Source organism: Acomys russatus, chromosome X (assembly GCF_903995435.1).
Source record: "Acomys russatus chromosome X, mAcoRus1.1, whole genome shotgun sequence".
Classification (NCBI taxonomy): Eukaryota; Metazoa; Chordata; class Mammalia; order Rodentia; family Muridae; genus Acomys; species Acomys russatus.
The window spans coordinates 108,592,020-108,613,125 of record NC_067169.1 but is presented as its reverse complement, the minus strand read 5'-3'; the positions used below and the strand labels follow the sequence as shown (position 1 = coordinate 108,613,125).

General features: G+C 42.7%; 1 protein-coding gene across 1 annotated transcript; it reads right to left on the bottom strand.

The window, feature by feature from the left end:
• Positions 1-3,267: 3,267 nt before the first annotated feature.
• Vgll1 (vestigial like family member 1) lies at positions 3,268-13,308 on the bottom strand. The gene is made up of 2 exons (XM_051141918.1): positions 13,095-13,308; positions 3,268-3,746 (listed from the first exon to the last, which is right to left on the bottom strand). The coding sequence occupies exons 1-2, from the start codon at positions 13,306-13,308 to the stop codon at positions 3,268-3,270; spliced, it is 693 nt and encodes a 230-aa protein (XP_050997875.1).
• Between the last annotated feature and the right edge of the window lie 7,798 nt (positions 13,309-21,106).

Sequence of the window (21,106 nt, the reverse complement as noted above, 5' to 3'; positions counted from 1 at the left end):
ATGTTGAATGGATATATTAAAAATTAGTACTTCCCAAGATTCTAGTGTAGGATCATAGCACTGGAAGATAATTTCAGTTGTATTTCTTATCATACTTCCTTCCCACTTCTTTCCCCTGATTAAATGCAATATGTGGAACCTTAGAAAAAAAACAAGAAACAAAAGCCCACTATAGACTCAGGTTATTCATGGCCTTGATTTGAATTGCTTCAGTATCCCTTTCTCATCTTTAAATCTAAATGATACACTTCATAAATGACTCTATCATATCATTTGCAAAAGAAAATTATTTAAGATAAGGGAAATATTTTCCACCAATTATTTATGTTATTTATTTCATTTTAATCTTGACTTAATTTTGACCTTTACTTAATCTTCAAATCTTGTTGCAAATTGTATCCTTTGATTAATGTAATTAAAAATACCATGAAATCACACACACAACCCTACAAGAACATTATGACGGGCAGATCTGGCCCCAGGGGTCCTGCTCAAACTATGGCACCAGCCAAGGACAATATGTGCAGTAAACTTCAAACCCCTACCCAGATCTTGCCAACGGACAGGACATTCTCCACAGTTGAGTGAAGAGTGGGGTCTGACTTTCACACTAACTCTGGTGGGCCTTATTTTTATCCTTTGAGTAAGTTTTGGGAATAAGATGCCTTCTAAAAAGCCCTGTGCTCTTTGTTTTGGTTTCTGTTTTATGTTAGAGATAAACTCCAGGGCCTCCCTCTATTGCTAGGCAAGCACCCAGGCCTGCCATCTACCACTAAGCTGCAGATTTATACTACTTTATACTGCTTCTATGGCTAACTCTAGCTAAATATTATTCTAAGTATTCACATACATTATGTCATTCAATTCCCACAGAACCCTTATGTGGTGGCCTCTATTTTTTTTATGCTCATCGAATAAATGAAGCAACCAAGGCATAGGGAGGTTCAAAAACTGTGAGCAAGTTCCTGATATTAAGAAGTATCAAAGGGGGAACTGGAACCCTGAGCTTTGGCTGTGACATTCTTTCCTTTCTACCCAACCTGTCCTCATTTTGAAGCTCCTGATTTCAAATTCACACATTTTCCCTGACTGCAGAATCAGTCCTGGGAGGGCTGAAAGCTGACCACCTGGAACAGCTAATCCTCATGAATTCAGTCATCTTACTGAGTCTCCTTGACTGCGTTGGACTCAGATGAAAGAAGTCAGTGCAGTTGCTTCTCCAGCAAAATGAGAGCATGTTCAAGAAAATTGAAAACAAAAAATATATACAGTGCATATGCAGACTCTTTGAACCTGAGATGAAACCAGTGTTATGTGTGAAAAGCTAACAGTGGAAACAAGGCTCTTGTAAGCTGCTAGAGAATTAGACTGCTGCAGTGCACACTCTTCACGTTTGTTTCCAAGGCACAGGGGTAGACTGTGAAAATCTGAATACCTACTTTCATGACCAAGACTGGCACTGGAAGCTCCATTACCACGGATTTGCTTATCTGGAAAAGAAGAAGAAGAAAACATGAATGGAAATGAAACCTCAGGCTGGGCTAGAAGCTTCTTAGCACCCCACGGATCCCAGATTGCCCGTCCCTCACTTTATAGACACAAAACGTAATTCCTCTTATCATAGTCTATAAACAAACAAACAAACAAACAAAAACCCACAAGATTCTTCCCATCAAACATTCTTTGAGAACTTCTTCTCATCTCACAGGCACAAGGATGTGTAACTTGCTCAGTGCATTCTGGACCACCAGACAGCAGTGAATGCAAATGATTTCACCATTGGTAGGGCAATGTGAAGTGCTTCTCCAGAGGAGACTTACATAAGAAGCATTTCTCTGTGAATGTGTGTCACAATGTTGGCCATAGGGAATGCCTGCATCATCCTCCAGCCCTGATGTGCCTCACTTATAATAGATGTTCACTAAAGGTTTACTGAATTGGATCAGAACTGTATAGAGCTGTTATGTTTGGAAAACGTTGATTTGTGCCATCTGTTTTCTAAGTAACTATTGAAACAGAGTTCTGTTATTTGTATGCATAGATAAATATATAAACACAGTTGGTCTCATTTTCCTCCTAAATCCAGTAGAAGATTATTGAAAAAGATAATAGGAACATAAAATTTAAGAATTTTAATAAGCATGCTACTAGCATTATATATATATATTACATATATATATTCAATATATATTCAAACTATGGAAACAGTGGAATCCTATTTTAATGGGAAATTTATTTTCAATGTGGGACAATAGTGTCAGATGTTGTGGGATATGCTGAAATGGCCCTCTGTGGACTGTATGCTTAATTAAATAGCAAAGAGAACATCCAGTGGTTTCCTTCAGACATGAAAACACAGATATATATGAATTTATAATGTTGTGAAAGAGAATAATTCACCCAGGGTACAGAATGCTAGCGGATGCGGATTTGGCTTCATGAGGGAGTATATCATATGTGTGTGCATACACACACACACACACACACACACACACACACACACACACACACTAAGCATTCAACAAGAAAGGCAAATCTTATGGCAGAGTGTATCGCTATTTCAGTGAAAGTATAATGCAGTCAATTTTTCCCTATCTTTTCTTTAAAAGGAAAAAAACCTAAGAAAGGACTCTTGTTTTATAATGAGTATTCTGAAACTAACAGCCACTGATTGGTGAGTGAGTAAAGAGAATGTGAACAAGCCTGGAGGATGTTTCTTCTGCAGGAGGAGAGGAAATGATCAGGGAGCAGAAACTCAAAGGAAAGAGAGCAGGAAGAACCCAGTATGCAGGTGGGAGTCACAGCCAGACAGACACTGATGCATCTGCTGTCATCTATGGGGCTGCCTGTCCAGGTGCTTTGAATTTTAACGTGTGGAGCAGATGGTTGGTGTAGATTGCCCTTGTTTTTGCCCAGAAGTCTGGCGTCATTGCAAGTTGTCAACTTGTTTAGAGAACAGAGTTTGAGCCTAGGTACGTCATAGAGCTCTGTTTTGCAAATGGATTATTTAGTGGAATGGTGGTAAATATTAGAATCTATGACTTTACGCATAAGCCCATCACTCTGTCTAGAACAAAGCCAAGTCAACAGACTGGGCATATTATTTCAGGCCAACTCTGCCTGCCTAGCTGTCTCTGTGTACTACTTAGCCATTAAACTGTGTGTGTCAATATGGCCTAGTGAAAATATATGGAAGTTTTGAATAAAATAATGCCCCTTGGCAGCAGCCTTATCTATGTCCATAGTGGCAGTAATTAGTCCCTCATGTCATGCCAACTGACTGTCAACCACAGGAACCTTGCAAGTATCTGTAAACATTTCCTTACAGTAGTGTGAGCCAGGAGGCATGTTCAGGAGCAATCCTGTGTTTGCGGCCATCATTGAGAGGTGGTAGTTCTCCCTGGCGGGAGGTTCCAGAGGACGGTTTACGTATCTATCCTGGTGCAGTAAATGTAGACGAGACTCATTTATCCAATCAGAGTAGACATCTGGAGCCACAAGCCTGCCAGGAGAGACATGAGAGTAGACAGGCCCAAAGCAGTCCTGCCTCACTAGAGAGGAGACTTGCCACAGCTCCTGAGGATATGCGGAGTGGACCATGGGCGTGGACCGTGGGTACTGAACCATAGCCTTAGGACCACATTTATCTGAGCTGCCGCTGCTGTTGGCATCTCTTGCAAGAGATGCTTCTGGTTGTGGCTTTGTCCCAGGAGAGAGATGCCGCTGATTAGAGGCCATGCTGCTATCTGGAAAAGATGTAGACACTTTGTTAAGTATTTTCTCCAAATGTCCAAAATAAAAGCAACTTATTATTTCTGCTACTGTATAATATATGTTATATATACATGAATATACATATTATTTGTGTGTTAGAGAGAAGTACGTGTATAAACGCAGAAGAGTGGCCATAGTCTTTAATGGTCTCAAGTTATTTGAGAGGAAATCAGCACATAGCTAATACAAACACTAGCTTTCAAATGACTATTCTACCCTATGGCAGTAACTGGAGTAACAAATGTTCCACTTCTTGGCAGCTCAGTTGTTTACATTTCCAGTTATATCTTCTGGGATTCAATAATTGATTTGTGTTCAGTTGCTGCTATTGTTTAGCTCTATTTTATAGCTGACATTTTAAATGCAGCAAATGGGTGGGTTCCACGGAACTGTGTAAAGAAATTACTGCTTACCTGAAGGGTCTTTCATACGACTCTAGCAAACCCAATCTGAGACATGAAAATGGTAAGAGACTGGACAAAGGTAGCTAACTATACTGCGCTAGTAGAAAAACTGCGCAGGAGTAATGAATGCTGGGTAGGAAAGTAGTTGCTGGGTCCCCATTCTGCAACAGTGGAATGATTGGGGGCAACAGTTGAACAGCATTTCTACTTGTCAAGTTCCCATGGACTGACTGATAGGATTGAATAGCACCAAGGATAGCAGCTGACTGAGCTCTCAAAGGTCCACCATAGCTCAGAACAGGAATGGATGTTTTCCCCACTCTCAGCATCTACTCAGGTAAGGAAGGGGAGAGTTCTTCTGCCAGATGCTGCTTAAGGCCTGGAGCTTCTCATCTATCTGAGATAATGAAGATGTGGGTGGGGAGGGGCAAGATGACTGGGATGACAAAGAATTTGCTCCCAGGAGAGTCTGTCTGAGATACTGATTCCTATTTCCCTCTGTGGGCACCTCTTTTGGCTCTCCCGAACATTCAGTTTGACTGGATTTTGTATAAAACGTAAAACCATCTTAGAGGCCACTGTGGTGTTGCTAGAGTAACCCCACCCACTACTGTGGCTTTGCCTGTAACGCAGAGGAAAAAAAAAATTAAAAGAAACCAGACCACATATGGCACAGGCATTCTGTTCAATGTCTCACATCCCGCGTAGTGAGCAGTGGCCACAGTAGGCTCTTCTCATGAAACAAAGACAGAGAAATATATCGGGATATATTCCTAGAGGTAAATGTGACGTTTGAAAGTTGATATTCCTAGCCACTAGCAACTCAGAGCACTATGTGCCCTGGAACAGAATGATCAAGCTGATTTCATATAATCAGTGTCCATGCTTCATATTTAATGAGAGTACTGCATGTCCTGAGCACAAATTATAAACAGAGCCTCACCTCTGACAACTGGGCTGCTTACATCCGGGCTGGCTTTACCAATCTCATACCTATGCCGCATATGCTCACTGGATATCTGAGCTGTGGAAGACAAGGCCACAGAGGGTTTTCAATATTTCTCTTAACAGTTTCTATTATACTTCACAGTAGTTAGGTAGTATTCCAGGGTGTAAGGTCCCATGGAGTCACTGGGTGTATCATAGCACAGTTTGGATGGGAGAATGCGGGAGTGAACACATTGCCCATGCTTCATATTTAATGGGAGTACTGCATGTCCTGAGCACAAATTATAAACAGAGCCTCACCTCTGACAACCGTGTTGTTTCCACCTGAAGTGGCTTTACCAATCTCATAGGTATGGGTCAGGTGCTCACTGGATATCTGAGCTGTGGAAGACAAGGCCACAGAGGGTTTTCAATATTTCTCATAATGGTTTCGGTTCCAGTTAACAGTAGTTAGGTAGTGTTCCAGGGTGTAAGGTCCCATGGAGTCACTGGGTGTATCACAGCACAGTTTGGGTGGGAGAGTGCAGGAGTGAACACAGTGTCCGAGCTTTATATTTAATGGTAGTACTGCATGTCCTGAGCACAAATTATAAACAGAGCCTCACCTCTGACAACCGTGTTGTTTCCACCTGGAGTGGCTTTACCAATCTCATAGGTATGGGTCAGGTGCTCACTGGATATCTGAGCTGTGGAAGACAAGGCCACAGAGGGTTTTCATTTTCTCTTAATGGTTTTGGTTCCAGTTAACAGTAGTTAGGTAGTGTTCCAGGGTGTAAAGTCCCATGCAGTCACTGGGTGCATCACAGCACAGTTTGGATGGGTGAATGCAAGAGTGAACACAGTGTCCAAGCTTTATATTTAATGGGAGTACTGCATATCCTGAGCGCAAGTTATACATGTAACCTCACCTCTGACAACCGTGCTGCTTCCATCTGGACTGGCTTTATCAATCTCATAGGTATGGGTCAGGTGCTCACTGGATATCTGAGCTGTGGAAGACAAGGCCACAGAGGGTGTTGACTATTTCTCTTAACAGTTTCTGTTCCAGTTAACAGTAGTTAGGTAGCGTACCAATGTCTAAAGTCCCATGGAGTTCCTGGGTGCATCACAGCAGAGTTTGGATGGGAGGATGCGGGAGTGAACACATTGCCCATGCTTCATATTTAACGGGAGTACTGCATGTCCTGAGCACAAGTTATAAATGTAGCCTCACCTCTCACAACCGGGCTGTTTCCATCTGGAGTGGCTTTACTGATCTCATACATATGGGTCAGGTGCTCATGGGATTTCTGAGCTGTGGAAGACAAGGCCACAGAACAGGGGGTGTTGACTATTTCTCTTAACTGTTTCTATTCCAGTTAACAGTAGTTGGGTAGCATCCCAGGGTGTAAAGTGCCATGGAGTCACTGGGTACAGCACAGCACAGATTGGATGGGAGAGTGCAGGAGTGAACACAGTGTCCGAGCTTTATATTTAACGGGAGTACTGCATGTCCTGAGCGCAAGCTATACACTTAGACTCACCTCTGACAACTGGGATGTTTCCACCAGGACTACTTTTACCGATCTCACATGAATTCCTTGGGTGCTCACTGGATATCTGAGCTGTGGAAGACAAGGCCACAGAAGGTTTTCGATATTTCTCTTAATGGTTTCTGTTCCAGTTAACAGTACAGTTTGGATGGGAGGATGCGGGAGTGAACACATTGCCCATGCTTCATATTTAATGGGAGTACTGCATGTCCTGAATTCAATAAACAGAGCCTCACCTTTGACAGCTGGGCTCTTTCCATCTGGACGGGCTTTATCGATCTCAGATGTATGCCTCATCAGGTGTTCACGGGATTTCTGAGCTGTGGAAGACAAGGCCACAGAGGGTGTTGACTATGTCTCTTAATGGTTTCTGTTCCAATTAACAATAGTTAGGTACTGTTCCAGTGTCTAAAGTCCCATATAGTCACTGGATGCAGCACAATACAGTCTGGATGGGAGAATGTGGGGGTCAACATGAGATTTCAACCCTGATGTCATAGCACCCCAATAATTGCTGAGTGACCCGAGAGACCCATTCTTCTAGGCCAGGCTTGGACATCTGTGGGTGTACAATGGCTTGGTTACCTTTTCTCATGTTTCTTGGGTAACTATGCCTGCAGCAATGTCCATCTGTGGGCACAGGGCAGCACCATACATTCAACTGTCTCAAGGTTGCTGCTGCAGTGACCGTCTTACCCAAGTACCTCCTCTTAATTCCTTCTGGGTATATGTACAAAAGAGTCCAAATTCTGCTTTCTTAAATACAAAACATCAATGGGTGGAGAGCATTTGAACACTTGGATTTGGGGATTTTTCTTTTAGTGAGAATACAGATGGCTTCTACTTCATATACTGCAACTGTAAGCCATCTCGACCCTGTCTCTTAGTCTCCCTCATGAGTCTAGAATTCCTGTGGCTGGTTGGTCCTAAGATCAGGGGTGTGCAGAAAGTCAGAAAATGCTACTTTCCACTTCGTACTATTGACATTAAAGTGGTAATCACTTCTTACTCCTCCCAAGAACACCAAGAGACACCATTACTCCCTCTCAAGCACAATTTTGGCAACACAATAACCTTCTAGAAGGCCTTTCTTTTACCATAAAGTTTGTGTCCACATCAGGGAATGAGCCTGCATCCATACTTGGATGTAAGCTCAGACCTCCTATTCCGAACTAGTTTCTAGACACGCAAATTCTAACATCATCCTCTCAGAAATATGACACTTCAATCTATAGAGTTTATCCTGTTATTTTCTATGGTTGCATCTTTCTCAGTTCCTTCAAAGAAGTAGTTATATAATTTATTCATTCATTTACTCATTAATGTTCTTTCCCACTGCCCAGTGTGCATGGTATCATCTTTTTTTTCTTTGTGCATGGTATCATCTTATTTCTCCCCTCCACCATGATATTGCTGGAGTTTTTCACCATGCTTAGGACACAGCAAGTTCTGGCTACATATTCCAATGAATGCACACAGATATATTCAGTCACAAACATTAGAGCTCAAGTGTATGTATATATATATATATATATATATACATATATACATACATATATATATACTCACAAATTTATGCATGTATACACACATGCTCACACACACCACATACACCTCCTCCCTGAACCTTTTTATTTTAATGTGAGCAGGGAATGTGGCACTTTCATATATTACTGAAGCTGGCGGAATGACAGATTGGCATAGCATCTCTGGTGGGCAATTTTTTTGTATACACACACACACACACACACACACACACACACACACACACACACACCCTCTGCTATTTGTGTAACCTCTTGACATGACAATTTACTCTGTTTGCTGTGACGAGATGCCTGTGGCAGGGTACTCCGCAAAGGAACAAGTTTATTTAGCTTATAGTTTGGGGAGCAGAAAGATTACTCAAACGCCAGCAGTGACACCCTAGTGAGTGGCCTCATTTTAGAAGTGTGTACACAACTGATCGCATGAAGGGACAGGGAGCACTTCAGATGTCAGGCTCACTCTTTTATAACAAGTCACTGTCTTGAGAATTAATAATGAAGAGAGTCTCTGGAGAACTCCTTTAATCGCTTCTGAGAGGAGCGGCCCACCTCTTTAACTGAAACTTTATTAAGAGTACATTCAATGTGTAGCCAAACTATAGGCCAGATCATTCCATCACCAACAGTTAAAGATACAATCAAAGATATAAGCAAAAATTCAGCTGCACGGATGCTTAAAGTGATGTTAATACTATACTGGATAGTTAGCAATAATCCAGATGTTACACTATCAATACATGTGGTCTATCTAAAGTATGGTGCTCTTTAACTATAAAATAATGTCATAGAATTGTAACAATGGCATAAAGATGTATCATTCTGTTTACTGAATAAAAGTAAATTACAACCTATTATGTGCAGAACAGCTCTGTGTAAAATTTGAGGTGTGTGCCTTTGTGTTTTCTAAATTTTCAAAATGAACATATTATTTTCAAGGTAAAAAAAAATCTGTTTTTTTTTTTTCTTCTAGATAGTCTCAATATTCTTCCCAGACTGGCCCTGAACTAGTCTCAAACAATTCTCCTGCCTCAGCTTCCTGAGTAGCTGAGAGTACAGGCAAACCTCACTATATCCAGCTAAGTAATTTTTAAATCCAAATACATAAAAAAGATGACTTGACTTATAGATACCCCAAACAGGACTCACAGCTGTGAAGACAAATATATAATGGATTGATTGCCTTTCTTCTGGCTCTCTCACCAGCTACTGCTCTCACCCCTAAAGGTAAGCACCATAGATTTGGTTTGCTTAACCTTAAAAACAAACAAACGAATGAATTCTCCCTCACAGAGCCTCCACTGGCCTCAAACTCGCAGTCATCCTCCCTCAGACTCCCAAGTCCTGGGATTGCAGGTATGTGCTCTGTAGTTAGCCTGCTCATCTTTGAAGACTCTCAACTGTCGCCAGTTTTGAGGAATACAGTTAATGTAGTTCTTCTGGTCTGGTATCTGATCCCTCACAGAGGCTAGGGACACACAAGGGCACAAGTCCCTTTCTCTTACTGGAAAAGAAGGAACCTTGTTGGCAGTATTCAAGGGACCATAAGCAAGCACCAGGCCTGGATCTCACAGAGATGCTCTCCAAAAGAGGAGAGCCATGGTCTTTCTTTCCTGTGCCACTAAGAGTGGCAGATAGTAGCCTTTGAAAATGACTGTAGAGGACCTGTGCGGGCTCAGGTCAGCACCTCTCACCTTCTCCTAGCAGTCCTTGAGCGTAGTACCATGTCTAAGAGTGCACTTGGGACTTGTGCTTGGATGAGGGCAACTGGGAAAACACTGGACAAGGCCCACAAGCACCAGGACCACACCCTGGCTCAACACATCACATCTATTGAAACTTCTCCAGATACCGGCTCTGATGTCCCCAGTGCTCTCTAAAAGAGGAGATAACTCAAAGATCTCTTCAGCTATTTTCCCCCAAAATACAGCTATTGTTTATTATACAGATATAATTAAAAATAACTCTGCCTTGGGGGAAGAAGCTAGGAGATTTGGTGGCATTTCCATATAGGTTTCTGTGTTTGGGTCTTGCATATTTTGGCTTGACAGAGTGCCTTTAGAATGTGGCCAAATTTCCTATGGGTGCCTATGAATGGGGGCCTGCTCTCTGCCTGACTGAGCTGGGGTTCAGCTGCCTGGGCCTGGCCTGAAGGGGTTAAGAGAATGCTCAGCAGCAGTCAATAATCATTCCCAACATGTTTGCAGCTGGCTGTGTGTCATATAGCACCACCGAGGAGAAGGTCTACTGCCTGGACTTCTTTCATGGAGCCCTCCCTTGAGGCAACCAAGCTTAGGAGAAACCTGAGTCCTAGCCGTACTAAGAAAGGCCTTGAAAGAGACAGTCTTTCCTTCAGTTGCTCAGCCAGCTGATGGACTATTTGCATAGCCCAAAACCAAATGAGACAACATATATGGAGTCTCTGAGATGGTATGAGGGAAATGCAGTGTCCATGAATCTAAGAAAAGAAAACATTCTATCTCTCTTTGGCCTATGGAAGCTGGTTTGCTCAAGAAACAATGCTGCGCCCAAGCTCCTCTAGTAGGTAGCAGCTCCTTACAACCACATATGGTGAGGTTACAGTGTACAGAAAACACCAGAACTGCCACACAGCAAAGCTCTCATACAACATAAAAGCTTATGGGAGAGGCTTGACGCTCTCTGACTCGAATGTTTTGAATGCAGGCCACCATTTCCATAACAGTCATTCAAAACAGCATGCTAGCCTTTGGCATACCCCCCCTGCCCCTCCCCAAACGCAGGACATGCTACTTGTCACTTGGTATCCATTACCCTACTGACTTCTCAAAAAAAAAAAAAAAAATCCTCTTATAGTTCAATAATTGGCAATTCTAGCAGTGAGGAAACATGCCCTGAGGTCACACTCACAGGGAGTAAGCAGCAGGCTGACTGCATCTAAGGCTATGCATCACAAAGTATCCTTCTCTGCGGTGACCTTATCTATGGACCTCGAGATGTGTTGCGTCTCCTCTGAATCCCATTTGGTCTTAGTCTCTCTTGTGGAGTATTAAGAAGGTCAAAATGCAGTTAGTTTATTATAACTATGGGAGGGCTCTTTGGGAGATGATTAGGAAGAATGACGTCAAAATTGCTACTGCAACATTAAACTGTAGGTGGCTTTATGACAAGAAGGAGAAAATCCAGGTAATATACATATTTATTATCCCTTGCAATGCACTGCATTGCACTGGCTTGGGACTCTGTTAACAAGAAGACAATAGCAGAGGTGGGTCCTTGGATCAGAACCCTGTGCCAAAATAAGTATTTCCTTTTTTTTTTTTTTAAGATAAGGTCTCCTGTACTTATAGGCTGGCCTTGAACTCCCCAATACAGCTAAAGATGACTTTGACCTCTAGTTTATGTGGCACTAAAGCTCAAATCCAAGGCCCCAGGAATACTAGGCAAGTCCTTTACCAACTGAACTGCATCCTTGGCACAAATCTATTTTCTTTGCAACATACCCAGCCTAGATCATTATGCTGACTCCAATAACAGTTCCACTCACCCAAGCAATATTTACTGAGTGACTGCCGTGAGGTGAGTCAGGCACCGTGGTCAGTGGTTGGAAAAGAGCACTTACCAGATTGAGTATCGCCTGCCATATGTTCTTCCATATTATTCTAACCCACAAGATTCACTGACAAAAAAATCCTGTCACTTACCCAGAAAATTAACTTCTAGAAAAGAGGTGAATTCTGCTAAGGGCAGCACATCAGATACACTCAATTGCCTTGCCTACTCTGATGAATAAAGGCAGGAAGATGGAGTTTGCAAATAGACAGGGCCTTCACATTTCTACTTTGCATAAACTGCCACACTTAGAGGCCCGAATATCCTCCTTTGAAACTAGGCATGTGTGTGGCCATATAAATAGTAAGCCCCTGAGAACATTTAGGCCCTGGTCGATTCGCGCATGTTAAGGTAAAAAGGAGCCACACAGTCTAATTCCATCAGGCACAAGGGCCACGATGTCTAGAGTCCATGGAGACTTTTACAGGCCCAGATAATTTTATATTTTCAAATCAAAAGATTATGAAACTGATACTCCACATATGAAGAAAAAAATGAATCTAGTCTGGGTCAAATTCATCTGTATACAAATGCAATTATAAATTGCAATTTTTTTTTAAGGAGGAAGGGACCCATGAAGGCAAAAGTGCCTAAGGTTTATAAAAGGGATAAATACCTTGCCCCCTGCTCTATGTCCATGGCTTCCGGTGAAACCTAAGTATTTTAATTGCACACTGTGACACAGCTCTCTTGAGCAATAGAGACCCCTGGTGTGATGAGGGGTGGGACTCCCTCTGGCTCTGCTCTTACTTGCCAGACCATCTACTGGCTGGCAGGAGAATGGCGCTTCCTTTATCTTATCTTGGCTCCTTAAGTGTTCTCACCCTCAGGCCAATAGTAATAACACCCTTGATAAGCTGCTCCCGGTAGAGAATTGACGAGCTCTGGTCTGCAGTGTGCAGAGCAGCAAACTCAGCCTTTAACTCAATCAAGGCATCAGTGACATAGGCGAGCTCACTTAACTAAGCACTGTGCATCTTCCCTTACCTGTTTAATCAAAGCTTTCAATTTTTATTTTAAAACTGATCTTTGTCTAGAATGCAGTCATTTTTATAAATACTGTATGGACACATGAAAATATATAGTCTGTTATTAGTGTGTGCAAATTCATAAATGTTGTTTGTCTAAATGTTAATTATACAATTCAAGACTTTTGTGTTCAAAAAAAAAAAAAAGACATGGTGTGGTTTCTCAGGAGACAATGTGACTTGCCTTTCCCAGACACACACATCTTCAAAAACCTGGAGTACCTCAAAAAACTGGTCTTTGAGTGAAAGCCTCCTCCCTTCCAACATGCTCACCATTGCTGGGGACCACATTTTCACTGTGGCTCGAGGAACTTGATCCCTGCAGCTTCTTGAGGTTTCTCAGAGATTTGGAGAAGTGCTCATCCACCATGGTGTCAACGTCTCCTTGGAAGTAAGTGAAAATGACACACCGGGAACTCCATACAGTCTTCTTTGGTTTTTGCCGCCATTTGATCTTTTGGACACCAGCCTTCTTCACGTTTTCCATTGTCAGTGAGTGACGCAAATGATAGCTGTCAACAAAATGAAAAACGTCTCTGGTCCTATTTCACCAAGTGATCAGTTACAGTTTGGGTGAATGGTGTTCTTTTCTTTCTTTTTTAAATTGACATTTTCATACAGGTGCATAATGCACTTTGACTATGTTGCCCTCGCGCTTAAAGAAAACAGTTTGCTCCTACAAGTACAGGTCCTCACTGGGCCCCACAAGGAGCCACAGTGTTCTTGAAAAACAGCAGGTCTAATATAATCAGGGTCCAGGAAACAGCCTTTCAAAGCTCAGCCATGAAGTGATAATGGCCACCTCTTACAAAAGAAGCAATTATCAAGCAGCCAGAGTAGGAAAGCACCAGGAAAGGGGAGGTGGCAGAGCACTGAGGCCAAATAACTGAGCAATTTGCCTTCTACAGAAATAAGTCCCTCTCAGATGCACAAGGCAAGGTTCGTCCAGAGCTACCACAGGCAGATTGCTTTAGAGAACTTGGTCAAGCAATCCAGGGTGGGCTAGATACTGTCCCCCTGCAAAGCTTTCCAGTCTGACCACTTCCATGCAAGAGAGTAAACCGCATCAGAGCTTCCAGGCCTCCTGATGCCTTAATCTGCATGAGACTGTCCTGCAAAGAAGCCACTCCATCTTACAGCTGCACCAACTCTGAGACATACACATTCAGACACACATATCCATAACCAAAAAGTGATCTCTGAAACCCGCTTTTATGATGCTGCACTCTAGCCACATTAGTGGAAAGCTAAAGACTGTGCTCCAGTCACCACTGCTCATCAGCTGTTTGCTGAATTGCCGGGGAGTTGGGCTGTGTTAATTCACAGCCGCACGCCCAACCTTGTGAGTTCCTTCAAGTAAGAATCTCTATTTGCACCAGAGCCAGGGCCTTTCCTAGGGAAGTAGCCTGCCTGGGATTGCTTCTTTACCTTTAAACTCAACCAGACTTGCTGTCTACTCTGGCTAATGAGCTACTTAATCTATACAACCTTGTGATTATTTTTTAAAAAATGACTACAGTTTTATAGATTGCCTCTTCATCTAGTCTGTGAGATTCTATATATCATGGAGTCTTTCTTATACATTTCTTGATGGCTGAGCACAAATAGGCACTCAATAAATAAAAATAAATTAAAAAAATGGTGAGTGCCATTTCAGTAGTGGAAGTGACAACACAAGGAAATCACAGATTAGGAGTCAGAAGGCCTATGGTTTGCCCTAGTGCATAACCTTAGGGTGGAGGATAACAAATGCCTCTAGGCGTCATATTATTCTCAGTAGGATGTGACTAGTGTGAATTCTTCAATCTAGTCTTCTGTGGTTCTTTTATAGTCAGATTATGCTTGGGACATTAGGAAGGAATCTGTCAACAAGCAGGGGATTTTTCTAACTTGCTTTTTGTTCGTTTTTCTTTTTTGAAACAGTGTTTCACTGTGTAGCCTTGGCTTGTCTGGAACTCACTTTGTTACCAGGCTGGCCTCGAATTCACGATTCTAACCAGTCTCTGCCTCCTGAGTGCTGAGATTAAAGGAGTGTGCCACCACACTCAGCTTCGGGGGCTCTTTCTAAATGACTCTCCTTTCCGGAATCATTCTACCTAAGCCACGTACACACAAATATTTCTATGTAAGCACTCGTGCCAATTGTGTCCATCATAGGCCCCCAAATGAAATTGCTTAAATAGTCTATTACCAGGAAAATATATTTTCTGTGGTGTATTCATACCATGGAGTATTACTCAAAAATAAATTAGAACAAACTTCCACTACACACAACACAGGTCAATCTCTTTATATTGGGTGAAAGGGTCAAAGAAAAAAAGATCCCACGTTCTGTTTTCACGTATATAAAACAAGTACAAATAAGCGATGGTGCTAGAAGCCAGGATAGTGGATGTTTGTGACATGGAGACTGAAGAGGAAGGGGCAAGGAGGAGCCTTTGCCACTGTTAGCAATGTCGCATATATCCCCCCACCCCCACCCCAATGCAGGAAGGTCTTTCTATGTATCCAAGGTTGGTCCTGAGAGCTAGAAGTATAGGCGTCGAAGCACTGTGACATAAAGCTAGCTGGTGGCAAACTGTCATTCAGATTCAGATCTTTTGGACGCCAGCTTCCATCTGCTTCCAATTCTTCCTTATTTATCTACCTGATGGATGGGAAAGTCTCTCTCTCTCTCTCCCTCTTTTAGCCTCAATCTCCCCATCTAGAAAATGTGGGAATGGGACTAATCTCTAATCCTCACAGAGCCCTGAGCCAGGATACTAAGCTGCCAGATACATTCCCTCAGGGAGTGCAAGGAAAGCCTCCAGTCCAGTTGGCTCCTCTGAGGCGGCTCGGGAAGGCTACACCTGCCTGATGTATCAGGTGCTGTTTGTTGTTTTGCACAACAGTCCTCAGGCTCAGGCTCAGCGTCGCCAGCCAACTCCCCGCCTGGCTCTGGCTCCACACAGTTTGCAATCTCTCTGCTAATTTCCCCTGGAGCCACAACAAAAGCTCTAGCGGGAGTCTTGGGAAAGCGTGGACACAAGCACATTTCCAGTTTCATTGGGTATAGACTAAGAGAGGACATGGCAAGCGAGCCATAGCAGGGAAAAGGTATAGGTTCTCCCATTGGCATTGTTTTCTCCCAGGTCACTTTGGAGAGCTCATCCAGTAGGGGAGTAGAGACCTTGAATCGACCACGAGTTCTACCCTTGCCCCTCCCCCATCCCCCCCCCCCCACTCCACGCACAGGCACACACACTCAGCCCGTGTTACTTCTCCGGATCCGACCTACAAGAAATTCTCTGGGCTACACTTGACTGCACTGGGGAGAAAGTGCGCTTCACGAATATTTAAATCCAGACAGAGGGTTAAGCTGAATATTGTGGCATATCCATGTAGCTCCTCGCTGAGGAGGTTGGAGGAAGAGGACCACTTGAGCCTAGGAGTTTAAGACAAGCCTGGGCAATGCAGTGAAACCCGGACTTTGAAAAAGAAATCGGTAAATCGATTCTAAAAGGATACACATTTCTGAGAACTGTTATGTGTTTTAATCCCTATCAAGAACTAAATCTCACTGCATCCCTAGGAAAAACCGGAGTGCCTCATCGGCCAATGAGCTTTGTGTAAATTATTTACAAGAATGCTTACAATTAACACTAAGGAGATGTCAGGGACAAAAATAAAGACCCGGAGTGCTCCAAGCAGACCCTGAAATACTATGCAAACTACTGCAGAACATCTCAGAAGACGGAATCCGAAGGCAGAAGTCTAACCTCCGGTTCGCCACACGGACACTGTAAGAACACTTTTACCACACTCCTGCAAAATACTTCAAGTATTTCTAAGGTGGGGTGCAGAATCAGTGATGATGGTTGTCCGAATGACGAATTAGAAAAAAAAGCCCCCCGAAAGACGAGATTAAATCTCTTAGCACTGTATATCATGACTTCCAATTCACTCCCATGTGAATTCCCATAACCTTTCCCACTCCTAAATCCCCAGTTTCTCCTACCTTAATTCTCGACAATTACCGGAGACAGCAAAATACCCCGGTTTTGGGGTAGCTCAGCAACCGTGGATGCAGGAGCTGGAGATGCGCGTCCTCCCGTTCTGCCCCTCTAGCTGAGACTGCGCAAGGCGTTTCCGGGTAGCTATCTATTAAGAATGCAGAAAATGCACTCCGGCGAGTCAACCTGGTTGGGCACCTGCAGGAATGAGGAAAAGAGATAGCTGTTTTCTATTTGTCTATTTTTCCTTTTGACAGCACGTAGAGGTGTTGTCTCCTCAACCGGAAGCTGATCCTTTGCCCAGAATTAGATACATCCAAGACATTGTGGGTGTTCCATTAAACTGCTATCACATCAAATCTCAGGAGCTGAGACTTCACATACTTTGTCTCTCCCTCTCTCTCCTTGGGACTAAAGGGAAGCCTGGCTCCTCAGAGTCTGGTCCAGTCACCGCCCTCCTTCGGCTGCAGGGGGAGTGGAGATTTCTCTGCGCCTGCAGTAGATCTCACGAGGATACCTTAGGAGATTACGGCAAAAGCTCCTGGCTTTGTTTAAAAAGCCTTCGATATTAATTATCTCGGCAAGTGACACCTTTTCGGCCTCATCTCGGATGCATTCTCTGATCCATGTGTTAAGTACCTTTTTATGATTGTGACAAAATACCTCAACATGTCAACTTAGAGCAACAGTGTCAACCTTTGGGGTTGTAACTCCTTTGGGGCTTGAAGGAGCCTTTCACAGGAGTTGCATATCAGATAATTACAATTCATAACAGCAGCAAAATTACATTATGAGGTAGCAGCAGAAATAGTGTTCTGGTTGGAGGTCACCACTGCATGAGGAGCTGTATTAAAGAGTCACAGCATTAGGAGGTTAAGAACCACTGGCTTGGGCTGGAGAGCTGGCTCAGCCATTAAGAGCACTGACTGCTCCTCCGGAGGTCCTGAGTTCAATTCCCAGCAACCTCATGGTGGCTCACAACCATCTATATGAGATCTGGTGCCCTCTTCTGACCTACAGGCATACATGTAGTCAGAACGCTGTATGCATAATAAAGAAATCCTTAAAAAAAAAAAAAAAAAAAAAAAAAAAAAAAAAAAAGAACCACTGGCTTAGAGGAATGACTTATTTTGACTTAGAAGGTTCTAAGAATTCAGTTTGACAGAGAAAAATGTCATAGATGAGAAAAATGTCATAGATAGGGGATACATGTCAAAGGAAGCTTCTGACCCCGTGGTGATCAAGAAGTAAATATAAAGCAAGTGATAGATACCAACATTTTCTTCCAGGCACACCTCCAGTGATTCAACTTCTTTCCACTAGGCCCTATTTCCTAAAGTGTCTGCTATCTCTCAGTATGTTATATATATATATATATATATATATATATATATATATATATATATATATATGTGTGTGTGTGTGTGTGTATGTATGTATATATATGTTTATATATGTATACATGTATATATGTAATATATATATAAAACCATTACATACACGTACACATGTGTGTGTGCCAAGACAACCATGATGATCATTTCAGAACATACAAAAAAATCCAAGAATTCCTGTTTAAAAGTTTGTACCAATTTCTCTTGCAACAGCCAGACTCTGCCATGATCTCGGTTCTCACCTTTTTCTTTTCTTTTTTCTTTTTTTATATTTTTTACTGAGTTTTGGCTAGTATATAAAGTAACACATTTTGTTCTCACATGGTCATAATTGTCTTTACGTTTTGTTGCCATTTGTCTCCATCCCAAACTGTCCTTCCTCATACCTGGTGTCCCCTTCTAGATGGTTCCCTTCCGTCCCTGAGATACTAACCCCTCTGCTTTCATACAACACGTTCTATGACACTCCTTATTTCCCACCTCCCTTAAAGGCAGTTCCTTCCCTCCCTCTAATGATATTCTCCCTCTCTCTCTCTCTCTCTCTCTCTCTCTCTCTCTCTCTCTCTCTCATACACACACACTACAGAAGCACATATATTTATACATACAAAGACCTACACGCACCATAGAATTAAACACATATTTATACACACATACACACAACAAAAAGAGAAAAACACACATATTTATAGACATACATATTCACATGCATATATAATTTTAAATCTTGGTTCTGTATATAAGAGAAAATATGTAACATTTCTCCTTTTTCTTTTCATTAATTTATTTATTTAATCATTTTACAACCTGATCACAGTTCCCCTCCTCCCAGTCCCATGCTCATACCCCTCTCCCCATGCCTTCTCCTTCTTCTCAGAGAAGGGGAGGCCCTTAAGAGGAACAAACCCACCCTGGCACCTCAAGTCACAGCAGGACTAAACACATCCTCTCACACTGAGGCCAGACAAGGCAGGCTAGCTATGGGAAAGGGATCCAAAGGCAGGCAGCAGAGTCAGAGATAGCCCCTGCTCCCATTCTTAGGGAACCCACATGATGACCAAGCTACACATCTGCTACATCTGTGTAGGTGGTCTAGGTCCAGCCCATGCATGTTCTTTGGTTGGTGGTTTAGTCTCTGTGAGCCCCCATGGGCCCAGGTTAGTTTACTCTGTAGGTCTTCTTGTGGAGTTCTTAACCCCTCTGGCTCCCTCACTCCTTCCTCCCACTCTTCTACAGAATTTCCTGTGCTCAGACAATTGTTTGGCTGTAGGTCTCTGCACCTGTTTCCATTGGCTGCTGGAAGTTATGCTAGGCTCCTGTCTGCAAGGATAGCAGAATATCATTAATAATGTCAGGTTTTAGCCCTCTCCTATTGCGTGGGTCTCAAGTTGGGCCAGTCATTGGTTGGTCATTCTTTCAATCTCTTTATCCCTACACTTCTCATAGGCAAGACAAATTTGGGGTCAAAGTTTTATGTGTGGGTTGGTATCCCCTTCCCTCCACTGGAAGTCCCACCTGGCTAGAAGAGGTGGTCAATTAAGACTCTGTATCTCTCCAGGGGCTAGGAATCATAGCTAGGGTCACTCCCACAGACTCCTGGGAGCCTCCCAACTCCCAAGAATTTCCATTCTCTCTCCTAGTCCTCTCCCCTCCTTGTTCTCACCACATCAGATCCCCACCCCATTCCCCTCCCTACCCTCCACCCAGTTCTCTCCCTACATCCGCTTCAGATGTCTATTTTATTTCTGTTTATGAGGGAGATTCAAGCAACTTCCCTGGGACCCTCCTTGCAACTTAGCTTCTTTGGTGTGTTATCCTGTACTTTATGGCTAATGTCCACTTATAAGTGAGTACATGCATGTCTTTCTGGGTCTGGGCTACCTCACTCAGGATGAACTTTTCTAGTTGCAACCATTTGCCTGCAGATTGCATAATGTCTTTGTTTTAATAGCTGAATAGTATTCCATTTTATGAATGTACCACATTTTTTTTATCCATTCCTCTATTGAGGAACATCTAGGTCATTTCCAGTTTCTGTCTATTACAAGTAAAGCTGCTATGAACATAGTTGAACAAGTGTCCTTGTTGTATGATGGAGCATCTTTTTGGTATACTGCCAGTTGTATAGCCTTGAGGTATCACTGTTCCCAGTTTTCTGTGAAAGCATCAGATTGATTTCCAAAGTGGTTGTACAAGGTTTCACTCCTACCAGCAATGGAGGAGTGTTCCTCTTGCTCCACATCCACTTCAGCATGTGCTGTCACTTGAGTTTTTAATCTTAGCATTCTGAGGGGTATAAGATAGAATCTCAGAGTAGTTTTGATTTGCATTTCTCTGATGACTAAAGACGTTGAGCATTTCTTCTAGGCCTTTAGAGATTCTTCTGTTGAGAATTCTCTGTTTAGCTCTATACCTCCACCTCCTCCTCCTCTTCCTCCTCCTCCTCCTCCTCCTCCTCCTCCTCCTCCTCCTTCTTGTTCTTCTCCTTTTTAATTTTTTTTTTTTGGTGTTTCAAGAAAGGGTTTCTCTGTGTAGCCTTGGATATACTGGACTGACTTTAAAAACCAGGATGGCCTCAAACTCACAAAGATATGCCTGCCTTTGCCTCCCTGAGTGCTTGGATTATAAGCCTGTGCCACTGTGCCCAGCACTATATCACATTTTTAATTGGATTATTTGGGTTCTTTTTTGACATTTAATTTCTTGAATTCTTTGTATATTTTGGATATTAGGCTTATGTCAAATATAGGGTTGGTGAAGATCCTGTTGACAGTGTCCTTTGCCTTGCAGAGACATTTCAATTTCATGAAGTCCCATTTACTAATTGTTTATCTTACAGCTGAGCTGCTGGAGTTCTCTTGAACTTAGCTCTTGTGAACATGAGTTCAAGGCTTTTCCC